Source organism: Schistocerca cancellata, chromosome 2 (assembly GCF_023864275.1).
Source record: "Schistocerca cancellata isolate TAMUIC-IGC-003103 chromosome 2, iqSchCanc2.1, whole genome shotgun sequence".
NCBI classification, from domain to species: Eukaryota; Metazoa; Arthropoda; class Insecta; order Orthoptera; family Acrididae; genus Schistocerca; species Schistocerca cancellata.
Window position 1 is genome coordinate 599,624,039 of NC_064627.1, and position 27,421 is coordinate 599,651,459.

Genomic DNA, 27,421 nt, shown 5'->3' on the forward strand with positions numbered 1-27,421 from the left:
GAGAACCTGACAGCCATCTCCCCATCTCTATACGCATGGTGGCACATCAGCGCATCAACTGTGAATCCTGTGTTGTGCCTCAGCGCGCTGGGGCTAGCTATCCAGACATATGAGAAATCCGGCTTGGTTCTAATCCCAAGTACCGTACAACAGTGCTGTGTAGCGTTGTGTTGTGTAGTAGTGCAGTCCAGAACTATAAACTGCAAAATTTGTGTTCTACCAATGCTGAATACTGTAGTAAACTAGTATCTTATGCTTTCTCTTTCTCGAAGAATATATACATGTGTGGCAAATGTGCAAATAGTACTATGTAGACTTTTGAATACATACATATATATAAATTTGTCGAATGTGTGGAATTTACACTTGTTTCCTAATGTGTAAAGTAACTATAGTAGAATATTTATGTTTTTGTGTATCTTTCAGTTTCTTGAAACACGTGGAAATATTCATTAACGATTTTGTTACACTTCACAGTTCGATTCGCACCAATTTTTCGTGGAAGGAGTGGACGCTGCTGTTAGAAGCATGGCTTGCTATTCTTCGAAGCCTGTGTACACCTACCAGTTCTCGTTCGTTGGTCCCCTCAGTGCATACCCTGGGGGCCCAGGTGAGGATTAAACTTAATTAAACTGTATAATAAGCATAGCGTGTGTCATTATTCAGTCATGATTTTGTCATTTCCTTAGATATTCAACTTACTTTATTACACAAAGTAACTCAATTCGAAAGTATTTAGGACGCATCTCTTATTATACTTTTCCCCCTTAAAAGAAAATTTGTATAAATCATCTGCTAATGTATCGCAGAGTGTATCATAACATACATTAAGTACTACTAAATGGCGTGTACAAAATGAAAACTCCTTAGTAACCAGCATGCATTCTGAAAACATTGTCCATCTAGAACCGATAGATTGTCTAAACACCATGTGGTCGAAGTTGATATTGTGAATTCAGGCTGTCAGGATTTACATGGAGATTTAAATTCATGTTCGCTCCGAAACAATGTACAGTACATCTATAACAAGGTGTTAAATAGTAATGTCTGCCTCCATAGGTGAGTGGACAGCACGGCGGTATGCCATGCAACAGGGTCTTGCGCGATTCCCGGTTGAGCCAGAGATTTTTTCCGCTCGGGGACTCCGTGTTGTGAAAATTTGGAAATTTGTGGTAAGTCCTATGGGACCAAACTGCTGAGGTCATTGTTCCGTAGCCTCACATACTCCTTATTCTAACTTAAACTAACTTATGCTAAGGACAACACACACACTCATGCGCGAGGGAGGACTAGAACCTCCGACAGAGGGAGCCGCGCGAACCGTGGCAAGACGCCAGAGACCCTGCAGCAACACCGCGCGGCTGTATTGTCTTCATCATCATTTCATCCTCATCGACACGCAGGAAGCCAAAGTGGCGTTAACTAAAACGATTTGCACAGGCGGCTGGGCTCACGGAAAGTGGAGCTCTAGGGTCGGCCACACGTATTTCATTTCACATAGTAGTGGTAATAATACACAGAAGCGCCGAAGAAACTGATGCATTCAAATACACAGATATGTAAACAGGTAGAATAGGGCCCTGCGGTCGGCAACGTCTATATAAGAAAACAAGTGTCTGGCGAAGCTGTTAGATCGGTTACTGCTGCTACAATGGCAGGTTATCAAGATTTAAGTGTGTTTGAACGTAGTGTTATAATCGGCGTACGAGCGATGGGACACAGCATCTACGAGGTAGCGGTAATGAGCAAATTTTCACGGACGACCATTTCACGAGTGTACCGTGAATATCAGCAACTCGCTAAAACATCGAATCTCAGACATCGCTGCGGCTGGAAAAAAAAATAATCCTGAGCCAGACGCTGTGGCCGAGCGGTCCTAAGCGCTTCAGTCCGGAACCGCGCGACTGCTACGGTCGCAGGATCGAATCCTGCCTCGGGCATGGATGTGTGTGATATCCTTAGGTTAGTTAGATTTAAGTAGTTCTAAGTTCTAGGGTACTGATGACCTCAGATGTTAAGTCCCATAGTGCTCAGAGCCTTTGAAAAAACGCTGCAAGAACGGGACCAACGACGACTGAAGAGAATCGTTCAGTGTGACAGACATGCAACCCTTCCGGAAACTGCCGCAGATTGCAATACTGAGCCATCTACAAGTGTCAGCGTGCGAACCATTCAACGAAACCTCATAGATAGGGGCTATCGGAGCCAAAAACCCTCTCGCGTAGCCTTGATGACTGCACGACACATAGCTTTACGCCTCGCCTGGGCCTGTCGACACCGACACTGAACTTTTGGGAGTGATAAGGGACTCCTGATACGTCTACATATGAGTCTGACCGGTGACAAGCACATAAGAATCCTGTATGATCATTGTGCATTCCAACGGACTTGGGCAATTCCAGTAGGACAATGCAACACCCCGCATGTCCAGGATTGCTACACAGTGGCTCCAGGAAGACTCTTCTGAGTTTAAACACTTCCGCTGGCCACCAAACTCCCCAGACATGAACATTATTGAGCATAACTGGGATGCCTTGCAACGTGCTGTTCAGAAGAGATTTTCACCCCTCGTACTCTTACGAATTTGTGGTCAGCCGTGCAGGATTAATGGTGCCGGTTCCCTCCAGCACTGCTTCAGACATTAGTCGAATCCATTCCACGGACCGCCCGGGGTAGCCGAGCGATCTAGGGCGCTTTTCCACGGTTCGCGTGGCTCCCCCCATCGGACGTTCGAGTCCTCCCTCGGGTGTGTGTGTTGTCCTTAGCGTAAGTTAGTTTAAGTTAGAATGAGTAGTGCGTAAGCCTAAGGACCGATGACATCGGCAGTTTGATCCCATAGGAATTTACCACAAAATCCCAAATTTTTTCCATGCCAGTCGTGTTGCTGCACATCTGCATGCTCGCGGGGGCCCTACTCGATATTAGGCAGATGTACCCTTTTCTCTGGCTCCTCATTGCAATATAATAATAATAATAATAATAATAATAATAATATGAGTAACTCTGGCCCTTGCCATGTCGATATGCAAACATCGACGGAGTGGTTGACACAAGCAGGTGTGCATACAGAAAGTGTGGAAGTTACTATAGCGATACAAAATCAGGCCACTGCGACGAGGATCTGTCGTAATTATACCCTAAAGTAGCAAGGAATTAGAGATAACTGCATGAAGCAGACCATATACAACATTTCCCGACTCTAAGGATACAACATATAAAGGGCTTCTCATTGAGAACTCAAGTTGCAATGTTGTTTGTTTGTGAGATTGTCGTGTTATTCCTCGTGTAACGAGGAAAAACCTCTAGCAGTAGTCGTCGGAATTCGAAGACAATAGGATTGTAGCATATAGAGATTACGTTTTGTCATTCTGCAACATTGTTGTTTGTATTTGGATCTCACGACCATTGGTGACTCGGAGGTATCCATTCTGGATGTTCACAATTTTTTAAATTCAGATAAATTTGAGAGTGCGAAATTAATAGCATCTGTCGTATAACAGTTATGCTTATCGGCATATTTATATAACATCATCGCTGTCAATAACAAAAATAATATGCATAACTTGTCTGAAAAAAGGAAGAATTGTTTTTGTGGATTTTTGTTGTTTTGTTTAAATCAAGTACAGTTTAGGGTTAGAACAAAATATCTTTTAAGCTTTCACTACTCTCCGTTTGACATTCTTGTGTAAGTGGGAGTTTACGTGGGTTTTTATTTTTACGGACAAATGTACAAGATCCCTAATTTATGTATTACCTAACGAATTCACTGCCAGGCTGAAAATCAGGTATTCTTTCGTTGCATCCACACAACTTACCCTTAATATACACTTCTTTGTTACATGTCCGCTTGTAGTCACGCTTATTTGATTTCGCCACATTTTCAGACAACTGATCTGACGTGGGAGGCCGTACTACCTTTGTGGGTAACTTTGGTAATTTTCTTTTCTGCCAGCGCTTCAAAAAATGTTCGAATATTTGTGAATTCCTAAGACACCAGACTGCTGAGGTCATCGGTCCGTAGACTTACACACTACTTAAAGTAACTTTAACTATCTTATACTAAGAACAACACACACACACCCATGGCCGAGGGAGAACTCGAACCTCCGGCGGGAGGGACCGCGCCATCCGTGACATGGCGCCTCTAACCACGCGGCCGCTCCACGCAGCGTCAGCGCATAATATAGGTTCAACAGCGTTCATGTTGACACTGCACAGGAAAGCCGATTCCTGCACAGTAAACGTCCAACTCCAAACCCAAATGCGGAAATTGCTAAATTCGATAGTATTACACAGCAATAACGTCACTTGACTAGAACATAAATGAGGCGCTGAGAGCCATAATGGCAAAAAGGACACCGTCTCCGATCCGATACTTAAGTGAATATCAAAGAAACCAGTGAGACAGCTTTCCGTGAATGTTCAGATATACATACAATGTAGACGTATAGTGCAGGTAAACCTGAGCCACCATAGGATCAACAGATGTCAGAAGCATGAATAAATGCTACGGTCTCAAAATCGACGATGATGTGCTTTATGGTTCTCAGCGCCTCAACTGGATTACTGTATGGTAAAAAGCAAAACTTAATTTACTACATCTCATTCAGAATACCACAAAACAGATTATTCTATCAGTATAACTACAACAGATACTGATGTCCGATTTAATTTTATTATATAATGTGTGAATTGGCATATCTGTGGAGTGTGCTACCACCTAGCGGGATTTATTCCAACCTGACGTGGATAAAAGTATGCTGCAGTGGGCTACCACTTGGTTCCACTGACGTAAATTTGTGTTCGAGTGTAAGGACTAGCAGTGCACACTGTGAATCGTGCACATTGTAAGTATTTGGGTCATCAGGCAGTTACGTCAAGACAGTTGCTTATGCACAGACGATCCTTAAAACGTGCACGAGGGAAGGTGTGCTCTGGACCCTGATGCCAAATTCATCGAGCTTCGAAGGGCAATGTACCTGTAGCACAGCGCGATGGATTTAGTTCCGTATATTTCAGATTACTGCATCTGCATTACTTTAACAGCATTCAAAGAAAAATGACCAATAAGTCCGTAAGGCGTCAAAAATTAGGATTTTCAGATGCTCTTGTGCCCTTATACAAGAGCCGCCACTGCACAAGTCTGTTATGCGAATATGGAATCTTTAGGTTCGACACCATACAGAAACTCTACAGCACACTGGTCTAGTGTCAGAGAGAGCAGACACAGCTACCGCTTGCAAGATCGTACAGACATGTCACGGACCTTCAGTCAGAAACGGCCTCGTTTCCAACAGGCAACGTTACAACAAATGGAGCAGAATGGACCATCAGCACAGTGGACATTGTCTCGGCTTCCCTTGACAGGCAGGAGAGAGAAGCAGCTGTGCGATAACATCGGCATTTTTAGAGAGGTCTCGCTTCTGCATATATCATCATGATGGACATATCCATGTGCGGGGCCTCTGAGCACAAAGAACGTTGCCACACCGTATTCATCATCATATCTCCCTAGCACTTGGCCTGATGGTGTCGGGTGCCATATGGTAACAACAAGTTCCAATAATCGTTATTTTAGACAGCAGTGCCCGCATCTCGTGGTCGTGCGGTAGCGTTCTCGCTTCCCACGCCCGGGTTCCCGGGTTCGATTCCCGGCGGGTCAGGGATTTTCTCTGCCTCGTGATGGCTGGGTGTTGTGTGCTGTCCTTAGGTTAGTTAGGTTTAATTAGTTCTAAGTTCTAGGGGACTGATGACCATTGCTGTTAAGTCCCATAGTGCTCAGAGCCAGCCATTAGACAGCAGTAGTGACATTATTTCGTGTTAAGGACAGTCTTGGTGCTCTAACTTCAAGATCTCCGAGCCGTTATCTTTCTACACGACGATCTAAGACAGAATGTTAGCCTTGGCATCTTGACCTACATCGATGCAGACGGTGTTCGACTGTTGTCCTGAGTAGTACATTCTCCAGAACTCTCACCCACTGGAATGTATGGTCATCGTTTGCCAAGAGACCAGCGCGCCACCACTCACCATCCACTGCAGCTGATGAACTCTGGCGGTGAGTTGACGCAGCATGCGATGACGTGCCCGTATCTATCAGCCAGGCTCAGTTCAACTCAGTGCTGAGCTGGGTTGGAGCCGTTGTTGCTGCCATAGGGAGCAGCTCCGTGTACTGCATGTCACACCGTGTGTACACCAGAAAATGACCAAATTAAAAACGTATTCTTCCTATTATACCACATCCGCACAATAAATAAAATTTTGTAATTTATTACCCCTTGTGGTATTGCACTCCTAGTAGCCATCGGTGTACATATAGCTCCAAAACTACGAGTGTATCGTAGATCCGGCTGCCTCTTAATACGTACCCACTTTGCAGAGTGGTGGTGATTACTCAAAAGTCAGTTATTCTTCAGTTGTAAACTTTTACAACCTTGATGGCTAAGAAAGCCACGAGTCGACATCATAAATTTCGTGACATTCAACGAATTCACAAATTTAGATGGTCGATTTCGGAAAACTATCGGATCTTCCACGAGGCTTGCAGTTCGACGTCAGCGACGCTTCCCTAACCATAGTGGTTCATCGTCATGTGCTAACATAAATTCAGTTTCATGTTAAAATGAATCAATTCCAAGTCTCACATTGGAGAACTGATACTGAATGGTGCTGTTGTACTCTCAAACAAGCGGCGAATACTAATTCCAGAAACTGCAAGATGACTGATTTCCAATTCATAATTTCGTGCAGCGCAATACATTCAACTTCTAATTCAATGTTTTTGTTATTAATAGAGTTATTATTCAATGTGTGATTTTTGCTAATAAAAAATTGTTTTTGGATGTAACAAGTCCGAACTATAAAGACATGGGTGAGTTCAGTCTCGAAGAATGTGTACACAGTATAAAACGAAAAGGAAAGCTCAAGATCGTAAAAGCTTTGTTGTATTATAACTACCGACCACCCGAGCCAAGTTCAGCAATCCGTCGCTAGCCGGTGCTTTAGTCGCGGTAGTGCAGTTTTTGGCAGTGTAAGAAATTAAAAATCCAACATTTCAGCTGTCAGGAAATTCTAAAATCCGAGATGGTACTGGCAGAAAACAAAATATGCCAGATGACGCTGCGAGGAAGTTAAAAAAGTCAGTACTATACGAAATTTTTAGAAAATAAGAAATGTAGTTGAACGAAAAATTCAAAAATTCATAAATTATAGATGGCAGAACAAACTCAAGTGTGCTAGCGTCCTTTATGGTGCCATATTCAAAATTGTCTCAACAATTTCAAACCTGCACCTTGTGCAAACGTATGATCTGTTTTCTTCCTTCGTGGTCTAAAATATGCAAATGATCTGAAATATGCATCTTCAAAAGTATTTATCAAAGAGTTATGTAACAGGTGTAACTTGCAGTATTTCCATGTGTAAAATACACGAGCATTGTCGTCAGGAGCACACATCTACACACATAACACCCATACAACCACCCACCCACTCTCCCCGCACACATGCACACACACACACACACACACACACACACACAGTGTGTATGCCATAACCTTATAGATTAACCAGCTTTTCTGATCGCCTATAGTTCTGCCTCTGCACCATACTTGATGCAAGGCACAATAAAACCTCAAATTAAAAATTTTCCTCATCTAAGTTACTCTAGATGCTTTCCAAGTGTCACAATGTTAATTCAACGCCAAAATATCTGCAAAAATACGGCAGCAATACAAGAGCGCAATGTTTATATCAAGCGCATCACTGAAAATATATGGCTAAAACATGGTTGTGAACTCTCAGATTAAGTGCCCCTATGCTATTTTCGCATTAAAATTATTACAGAACACTTGTTTCCAAGAAACAACATCCTAAAGAGGTAGCTGACATTTAATTTTAAGGCCTACACTTGGTGTAATGCACAATGGAACATCAAATATTTCCACAATTAAACTGTTCCATGATGCTTGTTAAGTGTCACATGTTAATTCAACCTCTAAAATGACTGCAAAAATTCACAGCTTCATCTCTTTTAGATTCTGAATGTTCTGTGTTACGTCATACTCGACCAATAGAGAGCATTTAAGCAAAGTGGCAGTGGGAAAGCCAAAAAACGCATGATCCTCATATTAGTGAGTCCTATCGGAGTAGAGTGAGCAGTAGGTACCGAGACAATGATTCCTTTATCAAGATACACATGTTGATGTTCGGTGTGCAACACAACACATCCTCTAGTGCGTTAAAAAGTGTGTTGAGATTGGTGGGAGACCTTTTGAACAAATCGTGTAGGATGTATCAGACATCTGTCCCATCATTATTCTGTCCACGATAGTGTCCACACAGCTTTTCGGTAAGTAATATTCACACTTGACTCCATAACCATTCATGGAAGCGAGTAGTCTTCAACCCGCTCCAGTTACGTAACGATCGAAAATCGGAATTCATAGGAATTTTTCGGTATTTTGTGCACGAACCTCTCTCTATTATGTCCCATAAATATGTGACGGGACTCATGTCGGACGCTCTAGGTGGCCAAATCATTCGTTCGAAATGTCCAGAATGTTCTTCAAACCAATCGCGAATTATTGTGGCCTGGTGGTATGGAGCATTGTGCTTCCATCGCTCTATGGGAACATATAGTCCACGACGGGTTGCAAATAGGTCTCCAAGTAGTCGGAGGACACAATCCATTCCATGTAAACACAGCCCACACCATGAAGGAGCTACCAACAGCGTGCAGAGTGCCTTGTTTACAACTTGGGTCCATGGCTTCGTGGGGAGTGCGCGAGAATCAAACCCTACCACAGCTCTCACAAACTGAAATCGGGACTCGTCTGACCATGCCAAGGTCTTCCAGTCGACTCGGCTCCTAACGGATACGATCGTTGTATGTCTCAGATTGATTTCTGCTGTATAGCTTTTCTTTTAGCACTAACAACTCTATGCAAAACTCCGCTGTTCTTGGTCGTTAAGTGGAGACCATTGGCCACTGCGTTGTCTGTGGTGAGCGGTAATGCCTGAAATTTAGTATTCTCTGCACAATAATTTTGACACTGTGGATCTCGGTGTACTGAATTCCGTAACGATTTCCGAGATGGAATATCCCACTACGCGTTCAAAGTCTGTTAATTCCCGTCGTGCGTTTATAATCACGTCGGAAACCATTTCACATGAATCACCTGTGTTCAAATGATAGCTCGGCCAGTCACTGCTCTTTTATACCTTGTGTACGTGATACTACCGCCATCTGTATATGTGCATATCATTATCCCCTGACTTTCGTCACTTCAGTCTGTAGGCACCTAATCAGCATCTAAGAGCGCTGGGTGTCTCCATACGACCCCGAGACAAAGCAAACAACGGATATATGTGGATTCACCAACGCAGAAGAAGGCAAAACCTAGCCACCATCGGGTAAGATAGGGCTAATTGCTTTTTTTTAGTGACTGCATCGCGTGGTTTAACAAATTATGCCTGTAAGGCGCAGGAGGTGTCTCAGTAGCGTTCTGTCTAGATATTTCGACGAAGTTACGGAAGGCTGTCAATACGAAGCGTCGGAGAAATTGTCCAGTGGGGTGCTGTTGTTCCTCGACAAATCCCAGTTCATCCTGGACAGGACACAGGCACATGTGCTGCTTCTTTATACAATTTTGGTTCTCCTGACATGGCACCAGTGACTTTTTCGTCTGTCGTCCGATGAAGAAATCATTGTTTGGGAAACATATCCAGAATGAGTATTTCGTCCGTAAGCTGCGGCATTATGAGGGCTATTGGTAAAATATACAAGTAATAGAGTTTCTTCGTCAGTCACTTGATTATTTTGTCACTAAACTATGGGATGGTTCACACTATCGTCTTCACGTGGAGAACTATTTATTTACATAGCTGGTGTTGGTAAAGGGTTTTCTTCACCAACAGCAGATATGTAAATAAACAAGTCTGTACCTGAAGATGATGATGTGAACCATCAACACGCGTAGCCACAAAATAAACAAGTGACTGACGTAGAAAGTGTTTTCTTTGCACATATCCAGAATGGCCACGAGATGATTTTCGAGGTTGAACGGTCTCTGAACAGCCAAAATGAATACTTACACAGCCAAGGTTGTAACCTCATTCATTCTTTTATATGCAGTCAAGGAATTAGTAACACAATTCCGCTTTATTACCCCTGTGTTTTAACTGTTGCGATTCGAGTGGACAATGCATCTGTTCACGTCGCTTTACCGTGTGACAGACTCCCACAAGTATCGAAACATTTACTCTCGAAACAAGCCTTGAATTCAAAGTTTAACTGTTCTTAATAACCCATTCAATTAGAACTTCCTGCTAAATTGGGAACTGGCATTACCAATAACAACTTTGAAAAGACTATAATCGTGTTTAGACATCTACATCCCTACTCTGCGAACCACTGTAATTTGTACGGCAGATGGTACTTCCCGCTGTACAAGTTATTATGGCTTTCTTCCGTCCCATTCACGTATGGAGTGCTGAAAAAAAAAGTGTTTAAAAACTTCTGTGTTTGTAGTAATTAATCTAATATTATCGTCACGATCCCTATGGGAGCGTTGTAGTATATTCCTAGTGTTATCATTTAAAGCCGGTTCGTGGAACTTTGTTAGCTGGCGTTCTTCGCACAATTTGCGTCTATCTTCAAGATTCTGCCGGTTCAGTTTCTTCGTCATCTCTGTGACACTCTTCCGCGGTTCAAACAAACGTCGTCCGCCGCTCGTGGTCTCGCGGTAGCGTTCTCGCTTCCCGAGCACGGGGTCCCGGGTTCGATTCCCGGCGGGGTCAGGGATTTTCACCTGCCTCGAGATGACTGGGTGTTTGTGTTGTCCTCATCATTTCATTATCATCCAGGAAAGTGGCGAAATTGGACTGAGCAAAGATTGGGTAATTGTACGGGCGCTGATGACCGCGCAGTTGAGCGCCCCACAAACCAAACATCATCATCATCATCAAACAAACGTGCGACCATTCGTGCTTTCCTTCCCTGTATACGTTCAGAATCCCCTTCTAGACCTGTCTAGTAAGCGTCCCACACATGCGACCATGGGTATGCAATTTCTTTGTAGACTGACTGCATTTCCCTTATAAATAAATAAACTTAAAAAAATGGTTCAAATGGCTCTGAGCACTATGGGACTTAACATCTATGGTCATCAGTCCCCTAGAACTTAGAACTACTTAAACCTAACTAACCTAAGGACAGCACACAACACCCAGTCATTACGAGGCAGAGAAAATCCCTGACCCCGCCGGGAAAACTTAAAACTGCTACCTGCTTTACCTACGACGTGCCTATGCGATCGTTTCACTTCATGTCCCTCCTAAGTGTTATACCCAAGTGTTTGTATGAATTTGTGGACTAGTAACATTATACTGATAGGATACTTGTTTAGTCGTCGATCTGAACTGTAGTAAAACACTGTTGTATAAGACCCGAAGCGTTGGATGGATGCGTGATTTGCTTTCTTTCCATAGAAAATACAGTTTCAATAAAATTCACGATACTTCCTACCTGAGTGATCGTTTTGATAGCTTAATGACATATATCCAACAACAGTGCATGTGTTCAGCACTAGGATGAAAGCAGCAGCTAACTTCCCATCTGAAAATAAATACAAAAACAAAATAATGGTCGCCAGTCCTCAAGGTGCAAATTTGTATTTTATTTCTAAAAGTAATTAAAAAGAATTTCTGGAGGCTTCTCTTTTGATATCGAAGGTTTACCTGAAAACAAAATGGATGCAAGCAAGATCATTACAACGTAGCTTTTCAACTATCATGTTCGACGGAAAAAATCTGAAGTAATTACTAATGATAAGTCACGATAAACCTGAAAAATGAATGAACTGTAACCATGGTAATGTGAAAGCCAAATATTCCAAATACACAGTCTCACTTCTGTTACGTCATTTAAATATTGACTTTATTAAGTAAACAATACGTTAGCATTGTCGTTACAGGTAATTACATTTACTTAAATTCCAGCCGATCAATAGATCAGTTGTTGATGATTACAACGTCTGTGTTTACACAGTGGCTGTGTCTTCATAATCCAATGTGCTTAAGAAAGAAACGCAGATCTGAAAAGCACCTTATTGTGAAGACACAGACAATAAACAAACACAAATATCATAATCATCAACGATATACTCATCCTCGACGGGCTAAAATGACGATATAATATTTGTCTCCCTGTGCGGGAAACATGAACTGCACGACCATAGGGGCTGTGACTTCATAATGTACGGGAGTTCGGATTGGTCGTCGAGGCGTGCTCGGGTAGCCCAGGTTCCGCCTCGAGCGCCGAGCGGGAATGTCGGTAGTTCACCTCCTCACCGCAACGCCGCGCGCGCCTGGACGACTTCTGCTCAGTGTAGTTTGTGTCGTCGTGTGTGTCACATCATCATCGTCGTTTGGTCCGTAGCATTAGTTGCTAATGGTGTAGTCCGATCACAGTGTCGGCCGTGGGTTCCAAGTGTGCTCCTACGAAAGGTGCAGTCAGCTTTAGTTTCGACAATTCCACGTGATCTGTGCAGCCCGGATCGTTGGAGATTCATGAATGGTTCGTCGATACCGTTCAAGAACATTTGATCAGGTTAATACTGCCTATCTTGATCCTGACAACTATATACTTTTGTTTGGTTTTTGAATCCACTACAAGTAGATAGGTTGCTTTTGCGTCATGGTTCTCAAGTTCCCTCTAAACACTGTGATGGTTCGATACGTATGGTACTTCTTGCTAACGCAGAACTGGATTATATAAATGTCTGAGTGTTCAATCTCCCGACAGAAGTTGATGACAGTTTACTTACGGATTTGCTCCCTAGTAGTGATATGAAGGATATGATGCGAACTCTGATCCATTGAACACCGGATGCAATGTTGTGGCGGACCCATTTCAGTGGAGATGGAAGTCAAACCTTCCGATCCACAGGTTTGATGTTACCACATTCATATAAAGTGTAGTGGGCAAGTGAGGACGTGCTTACTCTGCAATGAAAGTGCCCACTTCAGGTCTAATTGCCCGCTTTGGGTATTTGTATTAAAGTCTTCATTTGAACAACATTGACAATTGCCGTTAGCTGGTCTTGTCTCTATTGCTCATGATGTTGGTGCCCCAGGTGCATTGGAACAACAAGGGGATTTGCTGCTTGCTGCTCCGGACTTTCCGCTTTTACCCTAGTAGCACGGTCATGAAATTGTTGTTGCCAAGCCGGAAGTGTCCGCAGTGCAACATAAAAGATGTCGTACGCAGAATGGTGAGGAGTCGGATACGTCTACCCCTCACCCAACCCTCCCTGAAGTAAGCTTGTCGGTTGCTGTGTCTTGTAGTATGGCAGCCTGCGTTCTTGATGGAGTCGATGGTGTGAAAACAGCTGCTGGAGTCTTTAGTATTTCTCCTAGTATGCCTCCCTTGGTTGAGGTGCGGAAGTCGTTGAACCATCTGTTGTTCCAATGACTCAACAGTAGCAAAATTGAGGGGCCCCTAAATTTACCTGTTCCCTTGACATCACCCATTCAGGTGACTGCAGGCCAGGAAGTTCTACGTGTTGACACAGATGTTGCTATGCCTGACCACTCACTTGTGCAGCGATCTGAATTGCAAAGATCTCATCCTGCGCAATGAGTCTCGATGCCAACAACGCGTCAAACCTGAGCGCACAGTGGCTCGTAAAAAGAAGAAACATACAGAGGCGGTGGGTGCAAGCCGCCGCCCCCGTCTCTGATTTGTCAGTGGACTTTGCAAAAGACGTTGACACTCACAGTTGACGTAATTAAGTTCGTCAGCACATCGAATAATGTTTCTTGTTGTTAAAGTATACAGGCTTATACGTTTATTTCCTAGAATGTTAATAGGGTGGAACTGGACTTGGAGCTCTCTTCTTTTCGTCAATTTATCTGTGATACCTATGAGATTATCGTACTTCTCCAAGAAGTTCAATTTACTCGTTTTTCTCTCTCTGGTTTTTACATGATGTTTAATATGGCTCCCGAATATGGCCTGCTGTGTACTTTAGGGCGGACAGTCCCGCTGAAGGGATTGAAGTTCTTGGTAGTGGTGGAGGAATAGGGTGTATTTTTCTTCACTTGACGTTGATTCTCCTTTATGCGTCATCCGATATCGAACGCACCTTGGCCATTCAAGATTTTTATAAAGAAGACGTGGTTTATTTGTGACAGAGAAGTCCACAGAGTGTTTTGATAGGTGGTGATTCTAACTGTGTGCTGCGTCCTGCAGATCAGTCTCCCCATTTCAATTCCTTTTGGGAAATGTAAGATTCAGTTCGTTTCATGTAACTGCACGATGTTTAGATCTGTAAATGTCCGACTTTAGTGAGATTTACCTGTTTTACGGCTGTTTCTAACAGTAGATTTCGCAGATTTTATTTATCCGATTGGATGCGTGATATGATTTTGGCTTCCGATGTTATCCTTGCCAGCTTCAAGGATCACTGTGCAGTAACTGTCACTTTTAATCACACGTGACAGCCGGTGAAACACTTTCGATCGCTTTGTGTGCTGAATGTGGCGTACTTGGCGGATCCCTCTCTAGATAAGGGGATCTTGGGAATGTAAGACCGTATTCTCCGTTCAGCTGCATGAAACTCCGCCATTTTGTTATAGTAGGCTCAGTGGCAAACGCGAGGATGTGTCAACCGCTGATGCGATACTGCGCTGATAGTTTACTACTCTCTCTTAGGTGATCTTCATGAAAGTGTTCATCAGATGCTCCTACAGTTTGCAGATGTCATGCTTGTAAAGGGGCATTTGTTACCATTGAAGCAACATCAGATAGAAGGTAACGAATGAATTGACTTCTCTGTATCATCTGATTCGACATTAGTCTTGTCCTCCATGTGCTTGTATCACGTCTCTCAAGACCAAGGACGGCAATGTTTTGACGACACAATCTGACATATTGTATGCCCTACACCAATTCTTCCCTGTCGATACGTCATTCGATTTGATTTGTTTATTCGAGCTCTGGACCATAGACTTACACGTGCTCATAATGCTACGTTTCTGGATGCAGCTTAGTGTACGATGTCTATGACCTTATTGTCACATCACCTTCTCATAAGTCGCCAGTGCTGGATGGTCTACCAAAGGAGAGTTATGTTCGTTTTTGGCCTTTGTTGGGTACTAATTTCGTATTGTTTTTGTCTTGTATATGGTGCCAACCAGTGCACGCAACAAGGATGGCAGACGTCGGTTGATGAAATTACGGGCTTTTGACAATACCGTCATTTCATTGTCGACGGACATGAGTCTTTGGGAGTACTCATTGATCGTTCTCTGCTCCAAATGGCTATACATAATTGGAAGTTGGTTTCTGAGAAGACACTCATGCAATCCTGGGACATGAACGGCGTCTTCTTAACCTGCTAGAGATAGTTCGGATCCCGGATACCTATGTCTTCTGAATAGCGTTTTACAACTCTCAGATCTTTCCCCTTCCCGCTATGATGGCTAGGAAACTAGAACTGCTGTCTTGTCTTTTTTTTTATCGAAGCATCGATTACGGTATGAGGTGGTTACGCATGCATGTTAGCTGTGGGGTTTGGTACTTTCTGATATTAAAAGGAAAGTGCCTGTGTTACTTGTTCGGCGCACTGCGTTGACTATCTCTCACACAATCCACAATTACACGCCTCAGTTATTTATCTGCGACCGGGCAGTCTTGATTCGTCTGTCGATGTTGATCGATTGGATTTCCAGTTGAAAAATTTCCATGGATTTTGTATTGCTGTAAGTTATTTCTACGCTACCACGGTTTTGTTAATGTGCAGGGGAGGGACTGACTGTACGACGCCTATTGAACGGGCATCGCCGCAAACTTCTTGGAGGACGAGATAGTTTCATCTTAGAATTTCTGTTCTATCTATGGCATGACATCCTCCTGGTATCAATCCGCCAATGAGAGCCTATTTCGTGTGGGACGTAATGTCACGGAACACTGCAGTCGCTGTACCGCCATAGACGTGCAGCAACATAGATTTGCATGTCACGGTCACGAAGCGAAGTGATACATGATTAAAAAACAATCGTATTTCTAGCTCGAGCCTTTGAGACTGCCCTTTCGGCTGATCTCTTCCTACTTCCCGAGGGTAAAGTGAAATAAAACTGCTTGGCTGTTGGGCCACTACGTTCATTGCTTTGCAGATGAAAGAGGCGATACAGAGCCACTCAGCTTCTCCCAGTACGTGATCCCGTATTGACTATGGCAGCCTGGTGCAAGGTTCAGCATCGCTCTCTGCACTGCGTATGCTGGAGCATATCCTCCACTGTGGAGTACGGCTCACGACGGGAGCCTTCCGAACGATCCCCGTAAACAGCCTCCTCATGGGAGCTGGCGTTACCATCTCCTTTTCCCTAACACGGCGTTCCATGTCTCGCAACGGCAGCATAAAACAGGGAATCCCCTCGCCGTCCGTGTCCGGTCGTTTCTTAAAGAACTCGACGCTTTCCCCCTGCCACCTCTCCTGCGGGTCCACTTGCGTACACCTCTATGGTCCACACCTCCGCCACGGCATTGTCTAGACCTATTGCAAGGACCAAAAGGCTCCGCTCCACCGGAGGCCCTCCGCCGACAATTTCCGTCTCTTCTCGGTGAGTTCCAGGGCTCAGAAATAGTCTACACCGGTGGATCAATGGTCGACAGTTTTGTTGGCTACGCTTACTCTGAGGTTGGACATACTGAACAGCGCTCCTTGCAGGATGGGTGCAGTGTTTCACTGCAGAGTTGGTTGCTATCTATCGCGCCCTTGAACATATCCGCTCCTGTGTCTGTGAGTCCTTCGTCATCTGTAGTGACTCCTACAAGCTCTCAACCAGTGCTTCCCTCGACATCCTTTGGTAATGACTATCCAGGGGTCTCTTTATGGCCTCGGAAACAGTGGACGTTCAGTGACTTTCATCTGGACTCCAGTACATGTAGGGATACAGGGAAATGAACTTGCCAACAGCCTAACCAAACAGGCTACCGTAAAACCAATTTTGGAGATCGTCTTGCCGGAGACTGATCTCCGATACGTCTTCCGCCGCAGAGTTTTTGCGATCTGGGATACAGAATGGCGCTCCCTCAATATCGCAAGCAAACTCTGTGTTATCAAGGAGACAAGGAACGTGTGGCGCTCATCCACGTGAGCCACTCGCAGGGACTTCGTTGCCCTTTGCCGGATCCACATCAGCCATACTTGGCTAACATATGGTCACCTTTTCCGTCGCGAGGACCCACCTCGGTGTCGCTGTGACTCCCGTCTAACTGTCGTTCACCTCTTGCTGGACTGCCCAATTTTAGCCGCTGTGTGGCGCACTTTTAACCTTCCCACCAACCTACTTACGGTGTTACGCGACAATGAGTCAATGGCCGATTTAGTTTTACGTTTTATTCCTTAGCGTGGTTCTTACTCTCCCAGGCCTCCACCCTCCCTCCATCTTACATATTCGTCGCTATTACTTTGCATTTTGTTAGCCTTGTTATTTGTCTTTTCCCTGTGTGTGTTCCACTCGGTAGCCGGCCAAAGTGGCCGAGCGGTTCTAGGCGCTACAGTCTGGAATCGCGCGACCGCTACGGTCGCAGGTTCGAATCCTGCCTCGGGCATGGATGTGTGTGATGTCCTTAGGTTAGTTAGGTTTAAGTAGTTCTAAGTTCTAGGGGACTGAAGACCTCAGAAGTTAAGTCCCATAGCGCTCAGAGCCATTTGAACCATTTTGTTCCACTCACCTTGTCTTTTAGGCTGGCGATTTTAATATGTTGCTGAGTGGCTGGCTCATCCTTTCTTATCCTTGTGATCAGCCAGCATAATCCATCTTCTATATAATTTTACTGCCTTCCTCTATTTTCCTTTTAGTAAATGTCTCCCCCTTTGGTTCACTTCTTTCGTTTTCTCTTTCTGTGTGGTTCCCTGTTAGTTTTACCCCATTTTACTTTCCCCAACTCCCTTGTTTTTAAATTTTTTGCCTTGAGACTTGTTTACTTGACGAAAAAGGGATTGATGTCGCTGTAGTTTGTTGTCTTTATACCCCAAACCAACCAACCAACCAATACGTGACCACTGCATAAACGAAGTGTTTTTGCCTGCCACGGTATCACGACTAACTCTCAAGTCAGTTGAACCTTGTATTTAGTCATCAAGGTACCGGTCGAGTTAGCTGGTCCTTGTGGTATTCTTGTCATGGCCCCTTCTCAGGTATATTGTCTCACAATTAATTTAATTTTTTTAGACCTGTTGTTCTAGTTTGTTTAATGAAAAAAAAGCGGTAAAGTGCATGGCTACAAACCATAAGGTTGAGAAAAAGCAGTGAAGTGCCTGCCTGTAAACCGAGAGATCGCGAAATCGAATCTCGACGAAACCACGGGTTTTCAGTCTTCGTTAAAATAATAATAAAGAACAAGAAGTCGGGAAAGTGCATCGCGGGATCGAATCTCCGTCTGAACACATTTTTTCTCTCGTTGTTTTAGCCTGACCTTTACCTTTCAGCGATATGAGGAGTCGCCAGAAAAAAAAAACACGTGTTTCAGATTCCATGTTAAACTGTAGGTCCCATTTCCCCAGTTTTACGACTGGGGGAGGTTAGGGACACTTAATTCGCTGAAGTGCCTTCTGATAGAAAGACTTGTACTAGGCCATTAAGCCAAGCGAAATAATAATTATCATCTATTTTTTAAAAAAGGGCTTAAGGAAACCGCTCGCGATAAGCAGGAAATACGGGTTGGAGTCCCGGTCCGACATAAATCTTCATGTGTCGCAAACAGCTGACTTGAACCTACAGTCACAGAATGCACACCTATTCCGTAAATCAATTGTTTTTAAAACACAGTGGCAACAGGGTAAGAAGTGTCTGAACATAATTCATTGAGGGGAAAAAAGTCGCAATTCCCAAAAATAATTAATGTACAGTAACGAAATTTTGGGAACATATATATCTAGCTAACATATTTAAGGCATTAACGTTGCAACGTTATAGGTTAGTGTAGGCACGAGATAAACTATTGCAATGCGAAATGCTGGTATATTAATAATTGATGTAATTGGCAGACTGTTTCGTGCAAGCATTGTGTTGTACAGTTGCCGGATGTCAGTTTGTGGGATGGAGTTCCTGTTGCAATTGGTCGGTCAAGACAGGGACGGTTAATGCTCTTTGTGGATAGCATTGGAGTTGTCGTCCGATGATGTCGTATATGTGTTCGACTGGAGACAGATCTGGTGGTCGAGTAGGGCAAGGCAACATGTCGACAGTCTGTAGAGCATATTTGGCTACATTAGTGGTATGTGGGCGAGCGTTGTCCTGTTGGAAAACATCCCGTGGAATGCTGTTCATCAATGGCAGTACAACGGGTCGAACCACCAGACTAACGTACAAATTTGCAGTCAGGCTGCGTGCGGTGCTCCTGCTGTCATTCGAAATCACACCCCAGACCAAGGCTCCTGTTGTAGGTACAGTGTGTCGATCAAGCACAAAGGTTGATTGCAGGCCCTTAACTGACATCCTTCCAACCAAAAGACGGCCATCACTGGCATGGAGGCAGAACCGGCATTCATCAGGAAACACAACAGACCTCCACCCCGCCCAATAATGAGATCTCGCTTGACACTACTGAAGTCGCTAATAGTGATGGTTTGGGGTCAGTAGAATGAACGTTAGATTGCTTCTGGCTCGAAGCTATCCTTCAGATAACTGTTTTGTAACAGTTCGTTGTATCACTGTGGTGTAAACTGCTGCTCAGACTGCTGCTGCAGGTGCAACACGATGCGTCAGAGCCATACGCCAAACACGATGGTCTTCCCTCTCTGTAGTGCCACGTCGCCATGTGGAGCCCGATCTTCTAGCGGCTGTACATTCTCGTGAGCACCGCAAGCAGCTACCGTGTCCTTCTGCCAAGTCTTTCTGGAGTATCGCAGAAGGAACATCCAGCTTCTCGTAGTCCTATTACAAGACTCCGCTCGAACTGAATGAGGTGTTGATAATATCGTCTTTTCGCCTTAAAGGCGTTCTTGACTAACAACAACTCACCGCGTCCAATCTCAAAGACAACTGACATTCACGACCTTTACAGGGTATATGTACAGAAATCCTGTTTTCCACCCTAATATTGCTGCTACTAGTGCCACTCTTGTGCGACTGGCGCGAAATCTGATTAAATATCTTCAAGATATAGAAACACGCCTACCAGCTTTCGCATATGTTGCACAACATCTGCCTGGTGTTACGATTTTTTCCGTCGGTGTATATTATTCAAAACAATCAAAGTGATACGACTGTTGTGATCTCTCGTTTCCTCGACACGATTGATTAATAGTGTGCTTCCGAACGTTCTGACGAGGCTTTCTTTCCATTTTATGCACCCCAACCAATAGTTGTCCAGGCAGTGAGTATGCAAAACAGCAAAGCTCAGAGCACCTGAAAAAGACGGATGGGTCGGTCGTCGAAATGTTGTTCGTAGAATGGAAATAAGTACTCGGAAGACTGACTATTACCCATACAATTCTAGATACGAGACCAACTGAAAGTTCTTTCCTTGTAGCAGTTGAGCAGTAGTAATGTGTGGCATCGGTTGCTTCATGACTCTGTTGATATACACAAAAATGGTTCAATAGGAAGCCTGCAGAGCCATTGTTTTGGAAGTACGAGTGACGCAATTATTTCGTCATCCTTTTTTCTCTTTGCCTGGAAAAATCTTTTAAAACTGCCCACTTATTACCACATCTCTTACTTAACCTTCTTAACAAAGTTTCGTCACACAATAATAAACATTTTAACTGTGCTCTACAAAAGATCCACTGCACCACAACACTGCCCACAAACGAGTCAAGCTCAATAACTACCCAACTGTTTCACTGTTGACATCGTTTCCCGAAATTTTTGAGAAGATGGTTGTTTAAAAAATAGCTCTGACCACTATGGGACTTATCATCTAAGGTCATCAGTCCCCTAGAACTTAGAACTACTTAAACCACACTAACCTAAGGACATCACACACACCCATGCCCGAGGCAGGATTCGAACGTGCGACCGTAGCGGTCGCGCGGTTCCAGACTGAAGCGCCTAGAACCGGTCGGCCACTCCGGCCGGCGAAGATGGTGGGTTCTAGGACTGTATTACACCTTAGCAACAATAATATCCCCAACATAACAGAGTTCGGGTTTCAGAATGGCTGCTCTAGTAAGAATGTCATTTACATGTTTTCTAATCAGATTTTACAGACATTAAATAATAAAATACCGCTGGTTGGTATTTTTTTGCGACCTATCTAATGCTTTTGACTGTATGATCACAGTTGTCCTTAGTAGCTCAACCAATATTGTCCAAGGATATAATTCTGCCTGGTGAGAAAATACGTTTGGGGTTCCCCAAGGCTCAATTCTAGGTGCGCTATTGCTCCTCATATATGTTAACGATCTTCCGTGTAATATACAAAAAGCAGACTTAGTTCTTTTTGCAGATGACGCTAGTCTTGTAATAAATCCAAGCATACATTCAGAAACTGAAGTAATGCTAAATACAGTTCCTAGAAGTGTCAGCGACTTGTTTTCTGCTAACAGTCTCACATTCAATTTTAAAAAGACACAATATATTCAGTTCTGCACATCTAGAGGTACTAAACCAATGACAAATGTAACACATAGTGAGTGGAAACTTCAAAATTATTACGTGTCCGTATTCATGGGAATTTAAATTGGAAATGGCATATTTTGGAACTCACAGCTACAGCCACATCTGCACTTACAATCATGGTAAATCTTGGGGAGAGACAAATCAGTAAGACGACGTATTATGCATATTTTCATTCGATAATGTTTTATGGATTAATTTTCTGGTGTAACTCATTTTTAAGAAGGAAACTCTTCATTGCGCAAATAAGGAGCTGCAAGAATTATATTTGGTGCTCACCCACAATCATCTTGTATACATTTGTTTAACAAGTTGGGGATTCTGGCAACTGCTTCACATTATATTTATTCACTGCTGAAGTTTATTGTAAATAATGGACTACAGTTCAAAAGAAAGAATGATATACATAATTACACATCAGAAGGAAAAATGACATTCATTACCCGCATTAAGGTTCTCTTTGCCAACAAAAAAATTTGATCACTTATCCAGTAATATAAAATGTTTAACAGACAGCAACGTAAAATTTGAAAGCAAGCTGAGAAAGTTTCTCCTTGACATCTCCTACTTTCCCGCAGAAGAATTTCTATTACTGTTATGTTTAAAAGTTGGTGGGTAGGAATTTCTAACTCACATTTGTATATCTTCTATTTTTGTAATCAAAAAGACTTACAAATGCTTAGAATGTAGCCACGTGTACAATTTTATTAGTGATGTGAATGTAAAATGTCTCGTTCCACGTTATTACGATCTATCCTCCAAAATGGTTCATGGAAGATGTAAATAACTAACCAACCAACTAACTAGCTTTATTGTTTTTTACCCTTTGCCGCAACGCGTATTAACGTCAGCTAAAAAGCGCGCCAGAGGAAAAAACAAACTGTTCTTCTAGCTTAGTCGACTATTACAAATCTGAATTTAATGTAATGTAAATCCCTTGGTAGTATAACAGTCATGAAGTGAGCATATTCTATTTTATATTGCATTACAATTAATAACCCGTGCACCTTTACAAAATATTTACAAAGCATTCTGTCAATTGAATTCACAGATGGTAAAATGGTGTTACAGTCCTTCTTAACAGGTTATTCTGCGATCTTAACAACAACGACATCCAAATAATGCTAAATTTTCGAACTATACAAATCAAAAAAGTTTTGCATCACCTCGGGGCCGAGAGTTCCGGAACCTGTACAAAAAACTGGAACAGAGATCAACACAAACATCATTTACTCCCTTTTTATTGCTCATGAAAACCACACATTGCATGTTGTACCTCCACACAGCGAGACCTTCAGAGGTGGTGTTCCTGATTGCTGTACACATCTGAAACTATAATACCCAGGAACACGTCCTCTTGCATTGATACAAGGCTGTATTCGTCATGGCATATTATCCACAAATTCATCAACGCACTGTTGGTCCAGATTGTCCCACTCCTCAACGGAGATACGCGTAGACCCCTCAGAGTGGTTGGGGGAACACGTCGTCCATAAACAGCCCTTTTCAATCTATCCCAGGCATGTTCTATAAGGTTCATGTCTGGAAAACATGCTGGCCACTCTAGTCAAACGATGTCGTTATCCTGAAGGAAGTCATTCACAAGATGCGCACGATGGGACGCGAGTTGTCGTCCATGAAGACGAATGCCTCACCACTATGCTGCCGATGTGCTTGCACTATCGGTCGTAGGATGGCATTCACGTATCGTAAAGCCGTTACGGCGCTTTCCATGACCACCAGTGGCGTTCGTCGGCCGCACATAATGCCACCACAAATCAGCAGGGAACCTCCACCTTGCTGCACCCGCAGGACAGTATGTCTAAGGCGTTCAGCCTGACCGGGTTGCCTCCAAACGCGTCTCCGACGATTGTCTGGTTGAAAACCTGTGACACTCATCGGTTAAGATAATGTGACGCCAATCCTGAGTGGTCCATTCGGAATGTGGTGGGGCCCATCTGTACTGCGCTGCACGGTGTCGTGGTTGCAAAGATGGACCTTGCCATAGACGTCGGGAGTGATGTTGTGCATCACGCAGCCTATTGCGCACAGTTTTAGTCGTAACACGACGTCCTGTGGCTAAACGAAAAGTGTTCTTCAACATGGTGGCGTTGCTGTCAGGTTTCCTCCGAGCCATAATCCGTAGGTAGCGGTCATCCACTGCAGTATTAGCTGTTGGGCGGCCTGAGCGAGGCGTGTCATCGACAGTTCCTGTCTCTCTGTACCTCCTCCATGTCCGAACAACATCGCTTTGGTTCACTACGAGACGCCTGGACACTTCCCTTGTTGAGAGCCCTTCGTGGCACAAAGTAACACTGCGGACGCGATCTAACCGCGGTATTGACCGTCTAGGTGTGATTGAACTACAGACAACACGAGCCGTGTAACTCCTTCCTGGTGGAATGACTGGAACTGATCGGCTGTCGAACCCCCTCCCTCTAACAGGCACTGCTCATGCATGGTTGTTTACGTCTTTGGGCGGTTTGGTGACATCTCTGAACAGTCAAAGGGACCGTGTCTGTAATACAATACCCACAGTCAACGTCTACCCTCAGGAGTTCTGGGGACCAGGTAATGCAAAACTCTTTTTGATGTGTGTAAATTAAAATGTATGAAGTCGTTACGCTACAAGGTTTGTTCTATGATTCCACGAAATGACAATTAGACTGCAGTACACGGAGGATTCACACTCCGTCGAATATTGGAGGTTAAGATTCTTCGGTCTTAATTACTTTTCTATTGTCATGTGCTTAGTATGCGGTAGAGAGTTCTCACAATTTCATTGTGGTTTCACCTCTCTCATTGTATGTGTGATTCGTGATTCGTTAATAGTGTGTGTGTGTGTGTGTGTGTGTGTGTGTGTGTGTGTGTGTGTGCGTGTGTGTGTGTGTGTGTATGTGTATGTGTGTGTTTGCGTGTGTATGTTCCAAATCACGTCCTAACCGCTGGGCGGATTTCAGCCGAACTTACTATCAGGCAATGATGGCTGTGGGGGTAAGCACTATCTATGTAACACATTTCAGAAGATACCCCATCATAAACAATGAGATGTATGAAAAGCTGGCGCATTGTGCACGAGGCTAAAAGTTATTTCTTCTGTGTTAGTAATTCTGTTCTCAATAAATTTCGCAGACAATATCCGTGTATGCTGCTAAATGCACCTACAAATTTATAGCATGGTGCCACAATAGTTCAGGCAATAAGATGTCATAAACACTGAGATGCATGAAAAACTGGAACCTTTTGCAAGACGTTTTAATTTATTACTTCTTCGGTGCTAACTGTTTTCGCAAAACAGTTTACAGACAATATCCACATAAGACAATATCCATATATGCCGCTCGATGTACCTACACAAATATATCACTGTAAGACACATCGTTCGAAAGATATAGCGAGCGAGGTGGCGCAGTAGTTAATACAGTGAACTCGCATTCGGGAGGACGACGGTTCAGTCCCGCGTCCGGCCAACCTGCTTTGCGTTTTCCGTGGTTTCCCTAAACGCTCCAGGCAAATGCAGGGATGGTTCCTTTGAAAGGGCACAGCCGACTTCCTTCCCCGTCCTTCCCTAATACGATGAGACCAATGACCTCGATGTTTGGTCTCTTCCCCCGAAAAACCCCTCGAGAGATATGATGTCATGTGCTCTGAGATTCGTGAAAAAGTGGGTCATAATGCATGAAGTCTTATACATTAATCCTTCACTACTAAGGCATTCCTACAGTTGAGTCAGCTTAAGGAAATATTGACACTAGCAGCACTTTTGACAGCTTTCACCTGCGAAGCGCAAACGGCTGTAGGCGAAAACAGTAACCGTCTATAGAGCTATGAAGAGCGGTTGCCATAATGACATTTACAAAGTCGCATGGTAGACACGCGAATCAGCTGCATTCAGCGTACGGGAACTTCATCATAATTTGAGAGGTGTTTTCACAAATACATGGATATGAATTTTTTTTGTATTATGCTATTTTGGTTTTCGTTTCTAATAGAGAACTGGCAAAATGAATACCCAGGCAATGCTGAGTTTGTCAGGTAGTGTTCCATAAATATAGCGTCGTTTTGATTGTGTAGCTGAGAACAAATTAACTGATTCAGTCGAGTGTTCAAGTACATGATGAGTATGTCTCTGTAGTAAAACTGCACTACATATCTCTTACATCCGTTTCACTTACTTTCAGGTGCAGCTCACACCGATGACTTGAAATACATGCATGCAGCAGACACTCTGGATTCTGATTCGGATGGAGGTATAATCAGGGATCAGATGATAAAGATGTGGACAAACTTCGCTAAATATGAGTAAGTAACATCTTGCTAAATGTTCATATTTTTTCAGTAGGTTGCTATTACAATGTGACAGTTATTGAACTATATGAAAAGAAACGCAAATTAGTTACAAACTGCACACAATTGGTCCAACATGTAAACGTCACTAAAGATATTCATATTTAGGTTACGACGTGTTCGATATGCCTGCCATCATTGGCGATGACGCGGCACAGACGAATAGCGAAATTCTGCATGACCCGTTGAAGCGTCGGAACACAGATGCTGCGATGAAATCCTGAAAGGCTGTTTTCAGCTCATCAGTGGTTTTAAGGTTGTTGCTGTACACCTTGTCTTTAATATAGTCCCACAAAAAGGTGTCACATGTGCTCATATCCGGAGAATACAGCGGTCAACCGAGGCTCATGCCAGAATGCGATCTTCAAAGTACTCCTCCAGGACATCACTCTCCTGCGTCTTGCATGAACCACATCTTATCGAAATCGGGTTACTTTGGACAATGGGGATGAAATCATCTTCCTAAACCTTCACGTACCGTACGGTATCACTGTGCCATCAAGGAATACCGCATCGATCATTCCGTGACTGGACACTGCACGCCAGTCACCCGTTGAGGGCGATGAGACTTCGCGATCGCGAAATGCGGACTCTCAGTTCCCTAAATGCGCCGGTTTTGCTTATTGACGAACCTATCCAAATGAAAGTGGGCTTCGTCGCTAAAGCAAACCATGGATGCGCATATTAATTCCTGTCATTCCCCGCGGCCAACCATGCAGTTTGAACATCCTAAGCAAACCGTTCAGAAGTTCGACGATTTTATTTCATATGGTTCAGTAACTGTCACCCTGTATAAAGAAGATGAAATGTCAGCTGTGCTAGTTCTACAGCAACATGTTCATATGAATGCATCATCCATGGTTTAACCATACATTTCAAAGTGGAAATGATGCAAATGTAATCAGTACTTAAATAAGATTCTTACACTTCAAAATGAGCATTATCACACAACAACGTCACTGTTATTGTTTCAGCAATCCAACGCCAGAACTGACTTCCCCACTGACGGAAACGTGGAGGGAATACGACAAATCTTCTCCTTACTATCTGGAAATAACGCGACCCCTTCGTCTCAGAACTAACTTGTCCGAGCCATACATGACCTTTTGGCACAACCTGCTACCGTGATGACATTTCATGTGTCACTAATAAGCACAGTAAAACAATTTCGTACAAGTTGTCACTTGCTTAAACTGAAAATTTTAAAAGCAACCATTTTGCTGCTCTGTTACAGGTAGTAACAGATATTACTGCAGGACACAAGTAGTCAGACGGCAGAATCTGTATAATATGAAGTAAAGTATATTCACTCTATTTTGTAACGAACGAATTTACAATAATAGAACTGCATTCTTCAGAGACACAGTTGCACTAAGCCGCCAGTATGTTCGCATGTTGTACTCTAAGTTTTCTTATCTTGTACTATGAAAAAGATAATGATTCC

The 27,421-nt window shown here is 43.5% G+C and overlaps 2 protein-coding genes across 2 annotated transcripts in view; both read left to right on the forward strand.

Moving 5' to 3' along the window:
• The window catches only part of LOC126162239 (esterase FE4-like), a 253,161-nt gene that overhangs the window by 72,130 nt on the left and 153,610 nt on the right, over positions 1-27,421 (forward strand). The gene's annotated exons all lie outside the window — the stretch shown is intronic.
• LOC126162240 (bile salt-activated lipase-like) lies at positions 488-27,372 on the forward strand. Its single transcript, XM_049918613.1, has 3 exons — positions 488-610; positions 25,812-25,932; positions 26,952-27,372. Exons 1-3 carry the CDS (start codon positions 529-531, stop codon positions 27,103-27,105), a joined length of 357 nt encoding a protein of 118 aa, XP_049774570.1. The 5' UTR covers positions 488-528; the 3' UTR covers positions 27,106-27,372.